The 21075-nt window shown below is 48.1% G+C and overlaps 1 protein-coding gene across 9 annotated transcripts in view; it reads right to left on the bottom strand.

Annotated features, from left to right (window-relative positions):
- rasal2 (RAS protein activator like 2) overlaps positions 1-21075 on the bottom strand; it is a 54118-nt gene that overhangs the window by 17695 nt on the left and 15348 nt on the right. For 7 of the 9 annotated variants that reach the window (XM_012826188.3, XM_012826196.3, XM_031563343.2 and 4 more), the window contains 3 exons: positions 12285-12412; positions 11563-11689; positions 101-204 (listed from right to left, as the gene is read on the bottom strand). In XM_012826188.3, the coding sequence (XP_012681642.2) occupies positions 101-204; positions 11563-11689; positions 12285-12412 (359 nt within the window). Of the gene's footprint in view, positions 1-100; positions 205-2432; positions 4144-7669; positions 8126-11562; positions 11690-12284; positions 12413-21075 lie in introns of those variants that run through there. The other 2 variants (XM_012826204.3, XM_031563344.2) reach the window with 2 other exon arrangements.

Below are 21075 nucleotides of genomic sequence, written 5' to 3'. Positions count from 1 at the left end.
GTATGCTAATATAACATTTGACATAAGGCTAACATATCTAAATGTCAGAGGATATTTAGGGTCCTTGTTACATTTGAAAGAATGGCATCATTTGACTCACTGGCACTTTGAAGGGGGAGGAGGGTCCATCCATGGAGATGTTCTTCTCGGAGCTGCCGAGGCCGGAGATGCTCCTGCGCCGGGGCGAGCGCTCCGCTGACACCTCTACGAGAGAGAGAGAGAGAGAGAGAGAGAGAGAGAGAGAGAGAGAGAAAACACCAGATGCTTGAGTTACGGAAGTCAGGCAAAGAGAGAGAACAATGCAGGGAAAGCAGCAGAAGGCTGTGCGTCCTGGGAGTGGATGTGTGTGCGTGTGTGTTTGTGTGGTTAAATAAATAAATGAATGAATGAATAAAGACTTGTTACATGAGCTTGCGAGCGAACCCCTTGTCCAAGGCAGGGGCACACAGAGAGGAGAGCGGCTGTCCGCTGCCAATTAGAACAGACACTGAGTCACACACACAAACACCAGACACCGCCGGTCAGGAACCGGTAATCACTACAAGCCCTGTGGGGCTGGGCGGGCGGATGAATGGGGCTGAGAGCGAGCGCTCTGGCCACCTGAGGGGCCATACATCTGGGCAGGCTGTGCCCTCTACTCTTGCTCTCTCCAAAATGGAGTCGAGGGTCCTGTAAAGTCAAAGCCACTCCCTTTAAATCTCAGGCTGTAATGATGAGGAGTTCTGGCAGGTCACTCACTATAGAGGCCCAGAAGAGTCGCCTTAAGTGACTGGTATCGCACAGTTCCAGATTTAACGGACACTCAAAATGAAGTAGCAGTCACTTCACGTGCATTTTTCTAACTGCTCTCCGAGGTCAAACTGTAGTCGTCTTGTTGACCAGCATATTCTGGCCGAGTTATCCATCACAGTATAAAGTGTGTCAAGGACATTGCAGGGTTGCAAGTTACACCCCTGTGATCCGGAATCCTAAGGGGTTTACAGTCCTTGCAAAGCTACCATCCAGCCATACTGAAATCCAGCACCAGATAAGTCCCTCCTTGCAGGAGCTAGATGATAGATTTCACTCTCCTACTGCAAAAAATAACCCCTTTGTTTGCAGCCAGGATGGCCATGTGGTGTTAGCTTGCGGGGGTTAAGTTTTCCTCAGGCAAACAGGCCCCTGGATGCCTGGACAATGGAGTATCAGCTCTCCCGGCTGGAGAGCAGCCCGAGCAGGTCAGGTGGGATGGGGGGGGGGGGGGGGGGGGGGGCGGCTCCTGATGCTGGTTGGTCCCAGCCTCAGTCCTGCTCCTCCTGCTGCTGGGCCCAGGGTGAAGGGAGACACAGAGGCCAGACCCACATCGCTCCCATCCACACTGCGCTCGCTCTTCAACCTCTGATATCTGGATCACATAGGGGAGGGGGGTGGGCAACTGATCTGAGCCTAAATTTAGCCTTTTTTTCTCCTGCTTCCTTTCTCTCTAGACAGCCTAAGTGTTGAGCTGCATACTAGACTCCTCTGACAATAGCAGTGGTATCTGCAGAGCGTATTTAACACCAGATACAGACAGCAGTGGGGAAATTGAAGTGGACAGTAATAAAAGCACATGGAAAGGATCGTTGCACACCCACAAATCGTGTGCACACAGACACACACAATCATGGAGTGATGTCCAACTTTCTGTCAGGACTCTCCCCACAACCGCTACCCCCCACCCTGGGTAATTCATCGGTGGGGGCTTTAAAAAACCGAACCGAGAGAGAGAGAGAGAGAGAGAGAGAGAGAGAAAGAAATAAATAAATAAAGAGAGAGCGAGCGAAAGAGTGTGCGTCTGTCAGCACTATCACAAAGGCTACTTTGCAAAAAAGTGCTACATCAAGTTCCCCCCCCCCAGACAGTCTGCCAGTTCTGGCGCCCCACAGCGCACCGTGGATTACGGTCTTTGCAGAGCTTTTCCTGTGCGTTTTAAAAGGGAGGGTTTGTTTCAAACGGGCACATTCGCATTCTGTACATCCTCCGTCCTGAACAAAACCCACCAGTGCTGCAGTAATTACAGCCAGGGCTAAGCAGGTCCTGTCCTTGCAGTGCCTATGAAATGTGAGTGCCCACAACTATTGCAGATCAGACAAAAGTATCAGAAAACAACCCCCCCCCCCCCGCCCACACACACACACACACACACACACACACACACACACACACACACACACCCACACACACAGACACACACAATAAAAACAGAAAGATACAGGAGCAAGCTTACGGCAGTTGATCTCCCCCAAGTTCAAACATAATGGCTTTTTAATGACGCCTGCGCATAACATCGGAAACAGGCATGGCTAACCCAGTTAATGGAACAGAACCCGCCTAATGAAAAGGAAAGAGAGAGCGGGATGGAGTGAGAAAAGATGCGAGACAGAAAGAGACGAGAGAGAGAGAGGGAGCAGTACCTCTATCACAGCTGTTACCCATCACCTGCTGGAGATCTGCTCAGGGTCAGCATCCCATTGGTTGGACATTGACCATCATCCTCGTCCAATGAGGTGAGGTGAGTGCGTTACCTCTCTAGGTGTCCATCAGTCAGCTAGCGTCCCATCAAACTAATGAAGTGCACTCGCTTCACTCGCGCCTGCTTGGCCCCAGATCTCTGGCATATCCCAGCTCTTTGCTCCCTGCCTGCTACTTCTCCATACCGTCCTCTGGCTAGCTCTTTATGTCTCTCTCCACCACGGTCCCATTCCCTCCCTCGTAGTGTCTCACTCACCCTCTCCTCTCCTCTCCTCTCCGTCTCTCTCTCTCTCTCTCTCTCCTATTCTGTGCCACTCTCTTTCTCGGCAGCAATCCTAACCTTCAATCTCATAAGCCTCTCCCCCTCTCTGTCTTTTGGCAAGCCAGCGGAAGAGATTTTACCGCATTTATTCAATCAATCGCTGTAACCTCACTCCTCTGTTCCTCTCAGCAGAACTGCAAGCACTTCCTTCGCTCCCTCTCTCCTGCTCTCTTTTTCTCCCCCCCCTGCAATCCCTCACTCTGTCTCTCTCTCTTCTCTCTCTCCTCTCCCTCCTGGTGCATCTGCCTGTGTCTGCGTGCTGCAGCCTCACACATAGGAGCCACAGTGTGAATGTTAGGACAAATTAAGAGGCACGCGTTGCTTAAAGGCTAATTTTTTTTAAAGTTTCTTTTTTTTCTTTTTCTCAACGCTTCATGTAGGACACAACTCTGGGGGCTTTCCTCATTACTCCCGGGTTGTGTGCGTGCGTGTATTGCATGCGTGTCTACGACTGTGTGGTATCCTGTGTGTGTGTGTGTGTGTGTGTGCATGTGTCTTAAAGAGAAAGCAGACAAGACATTAGCCAGTGTCAGCCCGTATGGTGCATAGAGCATGCTGGCCATGCGTGACCTCTGTGAGGATACACATTCTATACTATTCAGCACATTCCCCAGTCCACCGCCACAATTCAGCACCCAGCACCACTAGAGCAGGTTACAGCCCCACGTTTGCTTATTGTTATAAAACACAGAGACAAACAGCACAGTGAGTCATCGGGAGCCAACGACAGGCAGCTGGGTGAAATCAGTCTCCTCTGTCCTAAAAATACGCCTTTGTGATCGATGAAAGGCTGAAATCTGCACATCACTGCATCGCTTGCCAAAACTATATGACCCAATGACAACACAGGTCCTTTCTCATGGTAGCTGTGTGCGGTTTGGGGTGTTTCACCGACCTTCTCGCAGGAATTGTCATAAGGGACTTGTTTGTTTGACTATGGCTCGACTTCAACAGCAGCCTAAAGAGGTTGCACTGAAACAGTAGGCTTTAGTAGGTCACCCCCCCCTACATGAAATAATGGTGTTGCACTCAGCGAGAAAGGTGACCACCCCCAAAAAGCTGCAGCAGGGCACAGCCACCGATGAATTAATAACATCTGAATTATAGCCTTTTGTGTGTGTGCGTTTCTTTTCCCCTTTCCCTGAAGGAGTCCTGTCCTTCATCTCAGAGGACTGGCATCTCTCTCTGTCTCTCGGTCCTGCCCTTGAGAGAGCGAAGGTCAGTGAGTCTCCCTGCCTGTCCCTGGTTCCTGCTTCTAGAGTCATCAGGCTGTCTGTCTATGTCTGCCCCATTGCAGTAGACAGTGTCTGTCCTTGCTGGCTTACGCACACACACACACACACACACACACACTGACACAGCTGGCTTTGAAAATCCACTTAAGGCATTGATTGGATGCAGGCCTTCCTGAGATCAATATCTTGTTAGAGATAGCGGAGGGGTTAAAATGGGTGCGGACAGGCAGTGATGGCAGAGATGGGTCTGGGCTGTGATTGGAGATGATGGCTAAATGGGCCCCTCCCACAGACTCTCTTGGTCTCCTGGACTGGCTCTCATTGGCGGTGCAAATGACAATTTAAACAGAGTTCATCTGCATGCTGCTGAGCGCACACCGTTCCTCCACACATCTAGACATCTGTGGGATAGCGTCTGGATTTTAAGAGTGAGGGGGATGGATTGATGGATGGTTGGTTCGATGGATGGATGGATGGATGGATGGATGGATGGACAGATTAATGAGAGAGAAAAAAGTATGTGTGTGTGTGTGTGTGGTTGTGCTTGACATGATGGAAAAATATCTCACACCATGCAGAAACACTGTCATTTGCTGTGTTCCCATGTGTTTGCATTTTCTCCATTTGGAAATGTTTCTGAAGCCTGAATCTGCACTAGAGATTTTGGTCCTGCAGGACACACCTTGGTGATAAATGAAAGAGAGAAAAAACAAAAACAAAACAAAACAAACCGTCAAGAAGTATGTATTCGTCCTGCACCAGATCCGAGACCCGTGGACAGCTTTCCTCCAGCTCTCGCTCTCTCTTTCTCTCTGGGGTTGAAAACTCAGAAAAGCTGATGTGCATCCTCCTCTCTCTCCTCCTGCCACTCTCATCCCTCTTTCTAATGACGCTGATGATATCCGACACCAAACATGGATGCCTGACATCAATTATTCATACACAGCAGTACACTGGGGTAGTATTGAACTTCAGCCTAACTCAGAGTTCTGGACTAGCACAGGCAACATTGGCTTTTACCTTCTTCTCTCTGCCTCTATTGATCTTTAGCACCTTATAGAAAGGAAGGTATGGGGCAATGCTGTGTACACAAGTCTACAATGTGACCTTTGCCTGAAATTCTCCTTTGTGTGACTGACTGAGCATAAATAGCCAGGGGCCAGTCTGCTCATAAAAGGTATAACTAACCAAAGCACCTCAACGAGGCTTATCTCTCTTGCCCATACCGCACTTTGGTGTGTTTTCGTGATTCAAGAAATATGCAAAAGCACCTCTATCTTGTAGACATGGGTGCCTCAACCTGGCTGACAGCTGAAATCCACTAAACTAGAGTTGGTGTGGGCACAGACACAGAACAGAGGTGTGACTGGAAAAGATGAGAAATGGATAAGGCATTTTTAAGCATATCAGACAAAGAGATTTAAGTATTGCAATTGCCATCAATTCCTTTGTCTCATTTTAAGCAGACTACCACGTTGTGTTGTGACTACAAAAAAATGAACAGAATGTATTTGGTGTAATGGGTTAGGCACTGTATCTACTTGCGCTTGTATTGGAATGCTATGATGTCACTAAACACGAGGTCACACACACACACACAAACATTGTTGCTCCGTTTCCGTTGATCGCATGCCAACAGTGCCACACCTGTCTGCATACATAGGGCCTGTGCGAGGTCAAACTACATCAAGAGCAACAACCTGTGGCTCGAGGTTTCCAAACACCTTACACAAGGAGGTGACGTTCTCATGACGTTCATGGTTGGAATAACTGATGACTTGTTTGTCAGACGTTACTCATCAGGCGATGATAAAATGGCATTACAGACAAAAATCCTCTTCAGAAAAGAAAACAAAATTCAGAAACCTTCTGGAAAGAGCTTAAGACCATCTACTAATAAGTCACACAGAGATAACCCAATACTGTATCATCAGTTGTGAGGTGGTGCGGTATGCATGCAATTACACTGTAATCAGCAGCTATGATGGGAATTCAAGAGAAACCCACAGATCCAGTTTGATGCCCGGCCTGATTGGGCAGCAGTATGAACCGTCATATGCCTGCCTATATCTTCTATAACATCACTGCTTCACATCAACCTGTTCTGTCATTACAGAGAAATTCCATTTCAATGGCAAACCTGCATACCTAGATACAAAATATTTTCTATTTTAGTCTGAACAAAATTCCCAGGAACTGACAATTCAGTTCCATATCTGGCTACCGTCAATACAACCCCCACATGGAAATACTATGCATTCTATTGGTCTCAAGTGACGTTTGTTTTGACTTCAAGTTGCCTGACAAAAACTATCAATTAATTAATAATAAGTGTCAGATACACTCAGTTCAGACACAGGGTTGGGAGTACCTAGTTACATGTAACAGAGTTGGGTAATTAAATTACAAGATAAATGTAATTGTAATCTGTTACAGTTACTGAGAAAAAATTATAATAATTAAATTACAGTTACTAATTAAAATGTTGGTGATGCAAAGGGGTTACATCAGAATATCTTATTTTTGGCAATAAGCTTTAAAGCTTATATGTATAATATCACATTCATTCTGTTGCTTTGCATGTTTTTGCAGTCTAGACAGACTCCATTCATTTGACAGCATACCCTCAAATTTTGAACATCGTTTTTGACCGCTTCTCTTGTTTGAATATGCACCTCCTCTAGTCTGCCAATCAAAAGGTAATCAAATGTAATCATTAACAGTCACAGGGTAACTAGTATTCTGTGACCTGTATTATGGATTCTGTCAATGCGATGCAATTGAGGCTATTTCTTTTCCGCTAAGAATTTATTTGAATCTCCTTTTAAGCACACATTACATTCGTATCATTGTGTTTGTGTGTTCTTAATAATGCCTTTGTAAATGTCTATGGCCTTTCAGAGTCACCTCAACGCATTGTTTGGTCTTCAGTTATGTAACTGTAAATTAAGCAAAAGAAGGTTCATGATGCACGCTATCCCCACAAAGAGAGGCCTCAGTCGGGTACTAGGCATAGTTTGCCATTTAGGCAATAAGCATAGGCTGACATTTAAATGACAAGCTACTGCTGAGGACAGCTGCTTCGGAGGCGAGTTTAAATCCAAACTGCCACCGATCGACCGTTAATGAAAAGACAGAGGTGCAGGGAAGCGGAAGAATTGATGTATTCTGTCTCGTAATGTCTTGAACAAACTGACAGCATTGTATTGTTTAACTGAATTAGCATTTTTAACTGAACTTGAGGGTGATACTGTGTTAGGGATTGATTGATATAACATAAGACATTGATATGACACATAAGAATCAGTTGCGGGCTTTGACTACTGTCCTGGGATGTGTTCATGAGTTAGATGATGCACGTAAAATATCTCAGTGGGGTAATTCTAGGATGCTCGTTTCTAACCCTTCAAATTTAAACGGTAACATATAGCCTACGATTGTGAGCCCAGCCAGAAGAGATAACCAACGGTGTAACAGTGCGAGGCAACAGGTTTCTGGTGTCAAAGAAAACTTTTAGCCTTGCTCCGTCTGAGGAACAAATGGCAAAAGTTTGCTTGAACAACATGGTAAACAAAACACGTGTAGTTGCCGTTTGGCTTATGAAAACACAAACCATTCTTACCGGAGAGGTCTGCGAATTCTAAATTCCACATTCCGTCACATTGCTTCCACGATAAAAACTCAAGGAAAACTCGTTCAAACTCCAAAGCTTTAAAACGGATCCGTGTTCTCCTTGAGCTCTTCCTCTCCGTGTGTCTCAACCCCCAGCCAGGCACTGAGGAATGCAGAAAAGCCTGAGTCCACGCCAGTCAAACCCACTCCGCTTTTCTCTCCTCTATTAGTCCATTGAAATCACTACAATAGCAGTCCTATCTGCGTAACCGCTTTCACAGGACGCGTAGAGCTGTGCTTCAAGCACAGTGCTTGAATACCGAGCGGCCACTATGGTATTACAGACCAAAGCCATCTGTTAGGCTACTTTTTCAGAAGCGCATAACCTATTAATGACGACACACTAAATTCATTTAAATTTAGAAATAACCACATATCAAAGTAGAAGCATGGCTGAAAAACAACTCTGCAGACAGCAAACTCACCTTATATTTCCTATACCGCCTGATTGCTTAGGAAGACTACGCGAAGAAAGACCGTCAGTGTTGCAAAGAATGGCAGCTTTCAGTTACGCAACAGCGTCTTAAATGGCAAGTTTCACCTGTTAAGAGCAAGTCCTTGAGCAAATATGTTGAATGATGTGGGAAAACAAAGGAAAAGCCTTTAAAATACCATCTATTCAGCCATTTCCATAAGAAAATGTTAAGAAAGACCGTTGTCCTAACGGGTGTTTACTCATGTCACCCCTTACCTTTCCCGAGACGTATTGTTTATTTAGGCTTAAGCTATGTATACTATCACATTCATTGAACGTATTCATGTTTGCATTGTGCATTCATGTATCAAGCCAAACAACATGAGCTAGGATAAATTCACTTTTAGACTTAAACTACTGAAGCTTTTAAAACACCAGTAGGTTATGTGAACTTGCGATGGAACACTTTGTCTAATTCACCAACATCAGAATCACTTCTATTGACAATAAACAACAAAACCTGCACCAACAAACAGGCCTATGCAAATGTGGAACATTTCAGAACCCACTGTATTCATAGTCTTGCTCATATAAAATGCACCAAGCCTACGCCTTGGAAAACAGATCCTTTTTCTTGAGCAGCAGCAAAACTATTTCTTAGTTTGACAGAGCATTTTTTTAATTCCTTTTATCCTTTGCCCACAAAGACAACGGTTCTGCTAAGTACCCAAAGGGCTGCATAATAATACAAAAACCAGCTTGCATAACAGAGTCCTCTGAGAATAGCAAGACTGACATTTTATTTGGGCTAATAAAATGTTCCATTTAGCTGAGAGGAGGCACTGGAGCCAAAGGTAGGAGCAGAAATATTTTATTTATAGATACGTTTACAATTTTGATATTTGTCCTCAAAATCGTGGGATAACAATAGTACAAATGGCCCCAAGCTTTTTGCCTTGAACAAAAGATATTCTGTGTACGGCCCTTTATGATGGAGACAGATTGGATTATCTTGTCCTGGGAAACCAAGGGAATGCCCTAATGTTCCAAGGTAGAGCATTCTGTCTCTGGAGTGTTTATGTAAAAACAGCATGAAATCCATTACTCCATTGGGGAGAGAAGCCCATAGTTATGCCCAGTAAGAGCTCTACTGAATAAGGGGATGATGCTGTTTAATTATTTTTCAGGCCTTTTTCAACGGTTGTTCACCCCTGTAAAAGAGAGTGCCTCGAGTGCCCATTGCCACCCATTGCTTGCGTCCCCCGCCTGTGGCAGGCCTCACGGTCACACGGCAGCGAGCATTAGCATATAAATAAGCATGCAGACCCCGGCCAAGTCGTTGGCAGCCCAGATTAGGAGGGTCAGAAGGCTGACTGACTGCCCTCAGTCAGAGGGGTTTGTCCACGATGCTGGCCATCCCCTTTGTCCACAACACAGAAGCCCGGGACCTCTGGTCGCTTCCAAGTGCCCCCTAACCCCCACACCGTCCCATCCCATCCCAACCCCCCCCCCCAGCCCTTGGGACCCCTTCATCTTCTCCTGTCAGCGTGCGCACCCCCGCACACACTCCCCCTCAATGCAGGCTCTCTGAAGCCCAGCCTATGTTATTACCCCCGGGGTCAGCGGCAACGGTGAGAGGGGGGTATCAGGCCTGGAAGATGAGTGGCTTGACACAGGCCGCCAGTGTTTGCCTTGCATTCTCTCTGCTACCCACTCTACCAAGCATCCACAGCCCAAGCATCCACAGCCCACTGAGCCTAGCAGCACCAACTTTATTTATTTATTTATTTATTTATTTATGTGTGTGTGTGTGTGTGTGTGTGTGTGTGTGTGTGTGTGTGTGTGTGTGTGTGTGTGTTTGAGTGAGTGAGTGAGAAAAAGACTCAGAGGATGAGCACAGACTACTAAAGGTGTTTATCACATGGTTATAGAGACAGGATAACATAACTATGGCAACTCTCAGAATGCGAGTGCTTCCATAATGTCAAATGGAAAGACATTGAAGGGTTACTGCGATGAACTAAATATCTACAAACTGAAATCCCAAACAAAACAAAAAACAAAAAAAACATACTGTACACCATAGAAGCAATCACAATATTTGTGGCCAATGTCAGCGTCCAACCCAGCCCGTGTGAAGCCTGTGCGTGCGGCTGGTCCGGGATCAGATTAAATGAGGAGGAGGTGCCATGGGCTCCTGTGGGAGAGAGCTGCAGGAGTTACCCTAACCTCATCACAGGCTGCCAGGGCTCTCACTCCTCAGTTCTAAAAAGCTCCTCTCTTATATCATCTATGTACAGCTGGCAAGTCAGGTTTAATTCTCTTACATGTTTTTTTTTTTTTTTTGCTGCCCTGCGCAATCGGTTGTTTTTAACCGCCCTCCTTGCGCAGTTTATTTACTAAGAGGTGCTCTCTTAGCGGCAGAGAACTACAATGATTCCCCCTGCGTTCCCATGGAGGCGTGTCTTTATCCAGCTTCCAGGCTAAAAGTGTAATAATTGCTTTTAGTGCAGCTGGTGCTGACGGGGGAAGCAGGGAGGGAGGGAGGGAGGGAGGGGTGGGGTGAGGTGCTCTTTAAGTGTTAATCAGTGATGCCTGAAATGAGTTAAAGCGGCATTTATTACACTGCAGGCGGTGCGCATTTCGGCTCACCTCGTGAGTATGCGAGGCAGGGATCTTATGCTGCCTGACAGAAGGTTACACAGAACAGGGCAGCACCAGCTTTAGTCTTTAAAAGGGGCATCAGTGACGACGTGTTGCCGTGTTGTGCGGATGTGCAAAAGCACTGTGTGTCTACTGGGGAACTCGGGGCCTATGCTCAGCTATGATCCAGTGCTCCAGTAGCTCCACTGGTGTAAGCCCACCTTGATAACCAAACCTCCAAAGCATGGCAGGAAACACACGTCTGAATATTCATGCGTGTATTGTACTGCTGAGCTGCTTCAGAGAGAGGAGGCATCTGCTAAATGAATAACTGTGAATGTAACGCTGCAGAGGACCGGAGCACTGGGTTTACGGCCTGTGCCAACTGCTGGATCTGTATCAGTGTCACAAGCCAGCCCCCCTTCAGATTAGCTGCTGAGGCCCATGGCTCCCATCAGAGCACTGGGTGATCATGAGGACTCTGCAGTAGGCCATCAGAGCACTGGGTGATCATGAGGTCTCTGCAGTAGGCCATCAGAGCACTGGGTGATCATGAGGACTCTGCAGTAGACCATCAGAGCACTGGGTGATCATGAGGACTCTGCAGTAGACCATCAGAGCACTGGGTGATCATGAGGACTCTGCAGTAGGCCATCAGAGCACTGGGTGATCATGAGGACTCTGCAGTAGGCCATCAGAGCACTGGGTGATCATGAGGACTCTGCAGTAGGCCATCAGACCACTGGGTGATCATGAGGACTCTGCAGTAGGCCCAGGGTGCTTACCTAGCATGGTGGCGCCCTCTGGTGGGTACTCTGGGAAGGGTCCCTCGGACGGCACGCTGACTGTGCGCCGTAGACTCCTGCCCTTGGACGAGGAGGCGGTGGGGCTCTCGTGCACATCCACTGGCATCTGCTCACAGGGGGGGGAGAGAGGAGAGGTCAGGACACAGCTGGACAATGCGTACAAAATGGTTGGCAGGGATGATTATTTCTGATTCTGATACCCACCACCTACCCATTGTTTATAATTCAAGTTGAAAGCTCTCAATGACATATTCATGGTAAACACTTGTAATAAACACTTTACAATTGTCAAGTAAGAGCACAGATTTGCATTAAGCCCAGGTGTGAAAGGCAATCAGCCTGTTAAAATACCAAAATGTATTAAGATCCACACAAGAACCTCATAAATCCACACCTAGAATCCTCCGGCAGTTTGGCAGGAAAACAAAATGAAGCTCCTTCCTGTTGTAGCATAAACAATGTGTCATCACCATGGAGAACAATAACAGGGACATGGGGGGGGGGGGGAGGCCTCTTAGAACTCAAATCCCAGCTCTGTCCCCCTTCCTCCCAGTCCTCCTTCTGTTCATCACCATCAGAAGAGGAAAGAGGGAGGGGCAGAGAGGGAATGAGAAAGGCAGAAGGGAGTAGCGGGGGGCTGGGGATTAACACCAGCAAGGAAAGGGGGATGGGAGCGAGGAGGGGTGTGTGGTTCTTCTCACCTCTTCCTCCTTGTTGAGCAGGATGAGCTGGCTGTCGGTCAGGATGCAGTATTTCCTCTCCCACACGCTAGGCTCGGAGAAGGGCGACTGGCCGCAGGAGAAACGGTGCGTGGGGGGCCCCTTCACATCTGTGCACAGGGGACACAGGAGACACGTCAGCGGGCTAAGGCACGGCACGGCGTCCCACAGGAGGCTCGGGGGGTATCCCCGCCGCCTGCGCCGCGGCCTCCTGGAGAAACAGCCGCTAAACATCGCACACCTCTGCTAAGATGCTCCGCCTGATCCTGGAGAACTCAAGAGATAGAGGACTCCTCGGGAGGTACGCAGGCTTAATCGGATCTCACCCTCATGCTCGAGGTTGGGACGAAGGAGAAGGACTGCTGAAAGAATAGAATACTAGGCGTCCCTCATCTCTCTTTATAAAAATCAGCAGCTTATCTCAAAAATAGTTCCCCTGAAACAGAGAGGCATTGTTGGATGTTTTGGAGAAGGCAGTGGCAATTCAATTTACTAACTTAGATGTAGAGGCCTTGAAATTACATTTGTATCCCTCATATAGGAGTTTGGCCTGTAGGGGGCAGTGTACAAGCATCTTTCAGAGCACCCTCTTAAAGGTGGTCGAATGATTGGCAAGCGTCACAGGCTTCAGCCTTGAAAATGTAACAGCTAGTAATGAAAGAGCTACATGACCGATCATTTATGGTATCCAATCAAGTTCATCCATGCACCTTGGAAACGACAAGATATAAATACACTTCATAATATAGTTGTAAATGCAACACCCTCAATCTGTTGGGAATGATGCTTGCATACAAATACGCTTCAGTATGCATCAGTGCATTTGATTTGATTTATCTAGTTTGGTTCTCAGGTCAGCTGGAGCAAAGCAAAAAGATGGCTAAGGTCACAGATGTAGGTCATAGGTCACGTGCCCTTGCGTCATCCTTGATTAGGGAAGGAGGCCATGATTGACCCCTCAGGAGTCATCAATCTCTCCCGACGCGGCGTGGCCGACTCAAGAGAAAGAGCCTAGGCCGGTGACGCCACCGTCTCAGGGGAATGGGTGGGACTCTCGTCCTGAGTTTGTCTTCTGCCTGGGAGTATTTACTCGGCCCTCTCCCTGCCCTCTCCCTGCCCCCCACCCCGCTGCCGGTATGACAAGCCACCAGGGAAAAGAGTGGCACCGCCAGGTACAAAAAGAGAGAAAGCATTAGAGAGAAAGAAAAGGAGAAAGTTAAAGTACAGAATTTCAGTCAAATAGAGAATGTGTGGGGAAAAAGTCCAACACCAAAAGAAATAGAAGAAGGAAAGCAAGCAAACGACAGTGGGAGAGGGACAGTGAGACGTCGCCAAAGAACGTCGGTACAAACTGTTTGCCCCATCAGCTGCTATGCAAACACGGATGTCATGACAGAGTAAACAAAAACGCCTTCACAGCCAGCCCGCCGAGCCTGGTTCTCCACACACACACACACACACACACACACACACACACACACACACACACACACGCCCACGACCACAGAGAATGCGTGGGGGGAGGCGGGACCTCATCCAGGCCCCCGGGCAGATTGTCTCCGAAGCGCCAATACCACCGGCACGCTCTTATTGCCACAATCTCGCCGCACACGTGGGCAAGGGAAAACTCCTGACTTATTAAGATGGGGCAGTTCAGCCTGGTGTTTTTGTGCGATCTGTTGAGTAATTTTGTGGGAAGATGAAGGCTCCGCCTGACAGAGATAGCGATCTGCTCGGGCCTTCGTCATCTAGGAGACAAGAAAAACACAGGCCTGTTGCCTGGAGACTAGGAATACATGTGAGCATTTTTTTCATGTTTGCAAGACCATACTGCAGAAGAATTTTTTTTCCCCAACATGCATACCTTCCACACCAACTTCAGACAGAACCAAACCTGGTAATGAGGTAACGAGGCCTTGCAGATGTAGGTTAGTTTCAGGATTAATCAAACTGAAAAAGCACCTACGTGACTGTGCACTCCGATGGTGCGGCTGTGACCACTGCAGTGTGCCAGATGGAGGATGTGGCCCAATTTCTGGATGAATACTTAATGGATTCCCTGCATGACTGTCCTCAAGAGGACCCACTCTCCCACACCTGCCTCTGCCCAAACACGCTGTAAAGCACAGAAGGCTGCCTCGGAGGAGATCAGCAGCACCCTCTAAAAGGGCTCAAACTGTTCAGGTGGAACACAGGAGACTAGAAGAACAAGCAAAAAGCCACTTCAAGAGGAATAACAGCGTATACAGGCAACCCCATTTTTTATATAACTATAGCATAAACTTTGTTCTAGCATGTTCTCCGTGTTTGTGACATGGAAATGAACAGTGTCAATGGAGCAAGGGAACTGAATGGGTGTGCCTTTTTCTCCACCTCTCTCCATATGTCCTGGCCTTGGAGAGGGTGCGACTTCTTGCACTTGTGGAGAGAACAAATTGCCATGTGCAACTGGACTAAATATAGAGGGCCTGTTGTGCTGTTAGCCTGAGAGAGAGTGGCAGCGGCGAGTCTGTCTCTGAACGCCAGCCCTTCATCCTGGCATGAAGTGGGCATCTGCTGTGGCAGGGTGCTTCGCCCACCACCGGCCACCCTCCTTACGTAAGCCTTTACCAGCCCTCTATGGCTGCTGTTGGTGCAGCAGTGAGCCTCTCCACGGCTGTTCAGAGCCAGACCACCTACAGTGGCTCATCCCTCTTTAACTGTGTGTGACTTCCCTTTGTTGGACCTTCCCCCCTTTTTTCTTTTTAAAGAGGGGGGGGGGGGGGGGGGGTCCTATTAATAAAGACAGACACCAAAAGACCCATGGGGATGGCACAGCCTGCGACCTAATGTTTCCGACAACACTGCTCTCCTATCTTCATGGAAATCATGAGTAAGAAGAGGCCCTGCGGAAAGGGGCATTCGTACAAAGTGCAGATACAGTCTGTAGTCAGGGCAGCCTGTGTGTGTGTGTGTGTGTGTGTGTGTGTGTGTGTGTGTGTGTGTGTGGTCGTGTGTGTGTGTGTGTGTGGTCGTGTGTGTGTGTGTGTGTGTGTGGTCGTGTGTGTGTGTGTGTGTGTGGTCGTGTGTGTGTGTGTGTGTGTGTGTGTGTGTGTGTGTGTGGGGGGGGGGAGGTCGGCCTCATTGCAGCGGTGGCCTGTTCAAGAGGCCCTGTGCCAGTCTGTCCAGAGGGGAGGGGGAGGGGGGGTGAGAGGAAGGGGAAGCTGCCTGGTTGCCTGAACAGGAGGTACATCGCCACAGACAGTGCTAGAACAGCCTGGGTCAGAGCACGCCATGCCATGCCACGCCACGCCACACCGCAAGTGATACACACACACCAGCTTCAGCGGTCATAGTTACCTCAGACAGAGAGATGAGAAAACAGAGAGAGAAATATATTGAGAAAATTGCAGCAATAAGGCAGTGTTTTTATTTATTTTGGTATTTCGTCTTTTTTAATATACGTCTCAGCCAAGTACACAGTGCTGTGTCTCCAGGGCTCGTCCTGTTTGGCTGATCTGAGAGCTGTAGATGGAACAGAGCACACTCCTGGCCAATTACAGGCAGCACCCCCCCACCCACCCAACCACCTCTTGGCTGCGCCGGGCCTGTTTGAGGGCTGCACAGTGAGCGTAATGAGGCTGTAACCACGTGGGTGTCCTGGACCCGCTCCCCAGCGCGGCCGAGCTGAGCTGACTGAGTGGGCCGGGCCTGGCTGTTTGTTTGTGCGGCGGTGGTGGTGGTGGTGGTGGTGGCGGCGGCACAGCCTGAAAACAATTACTGCGGGGCGGCTGCCAGCTGGATGCTCGAGCTGCCAGTCTGTGACCCCAGAGGGGGTCAGCGCACACAAATGGCTCACCAGCGAGGGCAGCGGAGGAGCCTGTCCGCTCAACAGGGAGCATATGAGTGTGTGTGTGTGTGTGTGTGAGAATGTGTGTGTGTGTGAGAGAGAGAGAGAGATTCTGGCTGTGAATTCTTTGAGTGTGAGAGCCCAATCGTTGGCCGACATACACATACACGAGTATGTTTGTGTCTGAGCGGTGTGTTTGTGTGGGTTATATATATACACGCGTATGTATGTATGTGAAGAATGATTGTGTGACATTGACACATCAGTGCCCTCCAACCTACCAGTGCCCTCCGGTTTGGGCACCATCAGACACTGGTGCCTCTCCCTAGAGGTCATGGGCTGGTCCAAATCCACTGCGGTATGTGTTTGTGCGAATGGGGGGTCATGGGCAGGCAGGGGAGAGAGGGGGTAACCCAACCCCTGTGGAGTTCCTGGGTGGAATGTCTGGGGCTCGGGGTGAGGCTACACCACCTGTCTGGGATGGAGTTTCAGAGGCGGAATGCTCAGGGCCGCAAAACGCAGCCACCCCCAGGTCACATCACGTCACACCACCACCACCAAGACACCGATCCACCATAGAGAGCTTAACACTCACTACGCACATCACACACAAATGCGGTGTGCTGTGCAAGGCATAGTGAGCTTCATGGTCCCCCATCTCACACACAATCACACAAACACAAATCACACAGACACACACACACACACACACACACTCACAATCACACACACACACACACACACACACAGTGTCCTTCGCTAAGGAGACACACTGAGATTGATGGGGTGTGAAATCATGATGTTCCAGCTCTTTTCAGATTCCCCTGAGAAATTCCCCTTTCATTTCCCTCTTTTGACAGAACATGATTCCCAAAGACACCATTCTTGTCTTTCAGATGCCTTTAAGAGCATGTCATATACACACCCGCACCCCACACACACACACACACACACACACACACACACACACACACATAGATAAATATAAGGCAATCATCATTTGCTATTTCCTCTCCCTCTTCACATAGTGTCAGTCACTCTAAACGTGTGTGTGTGTGTGTGTATGTGATTATGACTGATGTCAGGAATGTAGCTGGGATTTACCCCAGCAGGCTCTCAGGCTCGCAGTCATTCGGCTGTATTCCCACACCTCCTGCCACACACACACACACACAGACACACACACACAGACACACACCCTCTCCAACGTCGCTGCACCGGTGAACAGAGGATGCTTTGTGTGGTTCCTCCCCTGCTGCTGCTGCTGCAACTCAGCCTGAGACCTGGACTCCATCTTCTTCCACCCCCCAAGCTAACCTACACGGCACTAGACTAGCCTGGTAACCTATGGCAACCTGCAAACACAAACAGCTCCTCCAGTAACAATGCGGTGATGTCACCCCTGATTGTCAGGCCAATGGAAAGAGTGGGGGTGGGGGGGGGGGGGGGGGGGGTGAGTGGACGGATGCAGTCACTGCAGGTTGACAGGGGAGAAGAAATAAAGAAAGAACATACACAGAGACACAAGGTGAGAGAGAGAGAGAGAGAGAGAGAGAGAGAGAGAGAGAGAGAGAGAGAGAGAGAAAGAGAGAGAGAGAAAGAGAGCAAGAGAAGGGTGTGGTACTGATACTGCCCTAAACCTGATTGCAAACAGCAGCCAGACCGAAACAAACAAGCGTGCTTACTTAGGCGGCAGCTCAGCTTTCCATCTCGACCACTACGTCACTGTACCATGCAATGCAAATTACACTACCAGCATGCATGCCGCTCAACAGTGGTTGGTGCCTTGAGTACGGGTTGAATGGATGAATGTTGCATGGCAATTTTCAACTTCCATTGCAGACAATAATAAGCAGGGCTAATTCAGAGGCCTCTATTTAGATCACTCAGAGATGGCAAGTTATCAGCATTGCAAATTAGCACGTTTAATTGGGAGCTGGAGAGAAAGGGGTTCATACAAGAGTCTCCAGTGGGAGGAAATGACGGCAATTAACAGATTGAGTTGTGATTGCAGGCTCTGTGTGTGTGTGTGTGGGTGTGTGTGTGTCAACTCCAGCTGTTTGCAGCCAGATAGCACAGAGAGTGAGGAATCAGAAGTTGATAAGCGCATTATGTGTGTGTGTGTGTGTTTATGTTACTTACAACACATCTAGAAGGAATAGAAAAAAAAAACCTATACAGTTAGGCAGTAGGCCAGTAGGCCAATTTGTTTTCAGTAGCTTCAGTACCTATTCAAGATTCTTCAGGTGGCTGAGAGACTAAACCTCTGGACTATTAAGGGAATCTTTTATCTGCAGTGTTTCAGTTCCATGATTCCAAGACTCTTCAGGAATAGAACAACAGTGGTAGTCGAGCAAACTAAATGAATTCCATTCCATTGTGTGAAACTGCATAAACCGCACTCTGGTGGCAGAAGTCACTACAACAGCTTTCTGTGTGCTCTGCATTTTTTAGGGAGGAAAAAAAAAAACCGGGTCAAGAGACTCAAGTGTATGGCTGTGTCATTGCAGTGACAGCGGAGTGCTTCATGTCATTCATAATTCAGTCCAGTGTAATGGGCGATTTTTTTTCCCTTTTATTTATTTTTTTCTTCCAGGCTGCCTGCCGACACTTTATCTCCTGTACACAAATACGCTGCTGTCACCCCAAATCAGCGCCCTGCTGTTCATACGGAGGTGGGGCTGGGAGATGCGGGGACGGGGTTCCTTTCCTTTCTCCAATTTCTCAGTGCTGGCGCCCCACCCCAAGTGACAGTTCTCACCAGAAAGTAGGGTAACACATGGTGTTGGGGGAGGGGTGGATTGACACATTTCAGAGAATGCACCGTGCATTGGAATTTCATAGCCAAAAAAAAAAAAAAACAACCACACAGCACTGCACTGCACTGCACTGTTCGCAATATGATGCTGCCCTACCCTGACGTCCAACCACAATGTTTCAACCGCCCTCATTTCAACACCCAATATAACTACCAAGCTTAGCAGCAGGCCATTTAAAACAGGCCATCCCTACAGGCCTGCATGGGTCAGCAGAGTGTGACAGAATACGGAACATCTGCTGTGATAAATAATTTGCGGGTTAACTGGCCCATTGTATTAGCCCAGGGTCCAGCGCTTAGACCGAGAGAATACACGCTGCTTTGTTGCCCAGGGGAGCCCACACTCCCCTGCTGCTGTGGCTGACGTTGTTAAATATTCAAAGAAGCTTTTTTCACATTTGCATGCCTGCTGGCCGAGTCTGTTCACTCAGTCACAACAGTGGTGCCATCCTGTGTGGATGTGGATATACAGTATGTGTGCGCGTGTTGGCATGGACAATGCATGAAGCCAATGGCCAAAGATATACCTATGTGTACCATGCATAAATAGGCATGAATCTGATATTTTGATTTTTATCCGCAGGTGCCGATGGTCTGTAGTGCATGCCATCCTCAGACACACAGCCACGGCTGCCACCACCCGCTGCATTGGCTGGAAACTCCGGCGCATTCCAGAAGCTACCCGTCCATGACGGCGAGATGCAGGCTTCATGAAAAGCTCAGCTTGGTGTGGTGCCAACATGGCTGCACATCACTGTCTGGCCTGACCAGCGTTGCAGGGACATGCCCAATCCCAATCCCAGCCCTTCAGGGCAGGGCTTTAACCATCTCCCAGCTCTTCTGGGAAATGACACTTCTTCAGCCAAGGCCCAAAGACCACAAGAGCTGTCTTCTTTTTTTTCTCATGACTCTTGCTGACAAGGGCCGGCCTGGCCTTTGAAAGGTTAATCGGGCCATAGGTGGCCACAGTCTTTGTGTGACGGCAGGACTGGGTATTTGCATTCAAAAGAGAGCTAGGCCGTTTCCCATCTCTGGATAGCAGGAGACTGAAGGGTGGGGTGTGAATGTGGGGCGTGGGTTTGTATTTCGGTGGGTGGGAATGGGGGTGGATTCCATTGCGAAGGAGGTACCTCTGCTCACCCGCTGTGACCCTCAGGTTCACAGGTTCACTTGGGATTCCCCAACCCAACCTTTCAAGTTTCTTATGAATTTGATGCATTTGTGTGTGTGTGTGTGTTTGTGTGTATGTAGAGATGCTTCAGGCCATCTCATTTAGCTTCTCTAGACAAAAATGGCCATGGAATGTGGAGCAATTTCACTTTCGAGATTCAGACGTGCATTGGTGAATACGACTTCCTCTGTTTGCCTATTAGCATTTATGTTAATTCAGAGGGGAAAATCCACAGACGTGCTGGTGCGAGCCGTGGGGGGAAGCTGTTAATGTCCAATGAGGAAGAGAGAGTGTTTACTAAGTAGGCACAGAGAACTGAAACATCAAAAGGCTGAGAGGTGTGGCTCACACACACACACACACACACACACTCTTACTTCTGCTTGACCTAAATATTGGGAATACAACAAAGAAAGGGTAGAAGGGGGAACTGAGTTATTCCGAGTTTTTACAGTGTTAGATCACACAACATGTTAGCATTGAACAATAACACCCATCAGTGAAGTGTAAGCTACTGTCAGGTTCTAAAGGGTTATGTTCCAGTGAATGCTCCTGTCAGGTTCTAAAGGGTTATGTTCCAGTGAATGTAAGCCACTGTCAGGTTCTAAAAGGTTATGTTCCAGTGAATGCTAGGGTCAGGTTCTAAAGGGTTATGTTCCAGTGAATGCTAGGGTCAGGTTCTAAAGAGTTATGTTCCAGTGAATGTAAGCCACTGTCAGGTTCTAAAGGGTTATGTTCCAGTGAATGTAAGCCACTGTCAGCCACTTTTCATTTATGGTTCTCCGACGGTTGTGGGTGTTGCAAAGCAATTTAAAAAAAAGATGGCGGACCAAACTCCGTAGATGGTCGTATTTGTACTTTTTTTTGCTTAGATTTTTTTTTTAAAGTTACAGAGAAATAGACACTGTGTAATGTAAAAACCCCGTTATTGTAACTGAAAAATACGTCTGAGGGG

Source organism: Clupea harengus, chromosome 25, assembly GCF_900700415.2.
Source record: "Clupea harengus chromosome 25, Ch_v2.0.2, whole genome shotgun sequence".
In the NCBI taxonomy this organism is placed as follows: Eukaryota; Metazoa; Chordata; class Actinopteri; order Clupeiformes; family Clupeidae; genus Clupea; species Clupea harengus.
The sequence above is the reverse complement of the archived record's forward strand: the minus strand, read 5'-3'. Positions and strand labels throughout refer to the sequence as shown.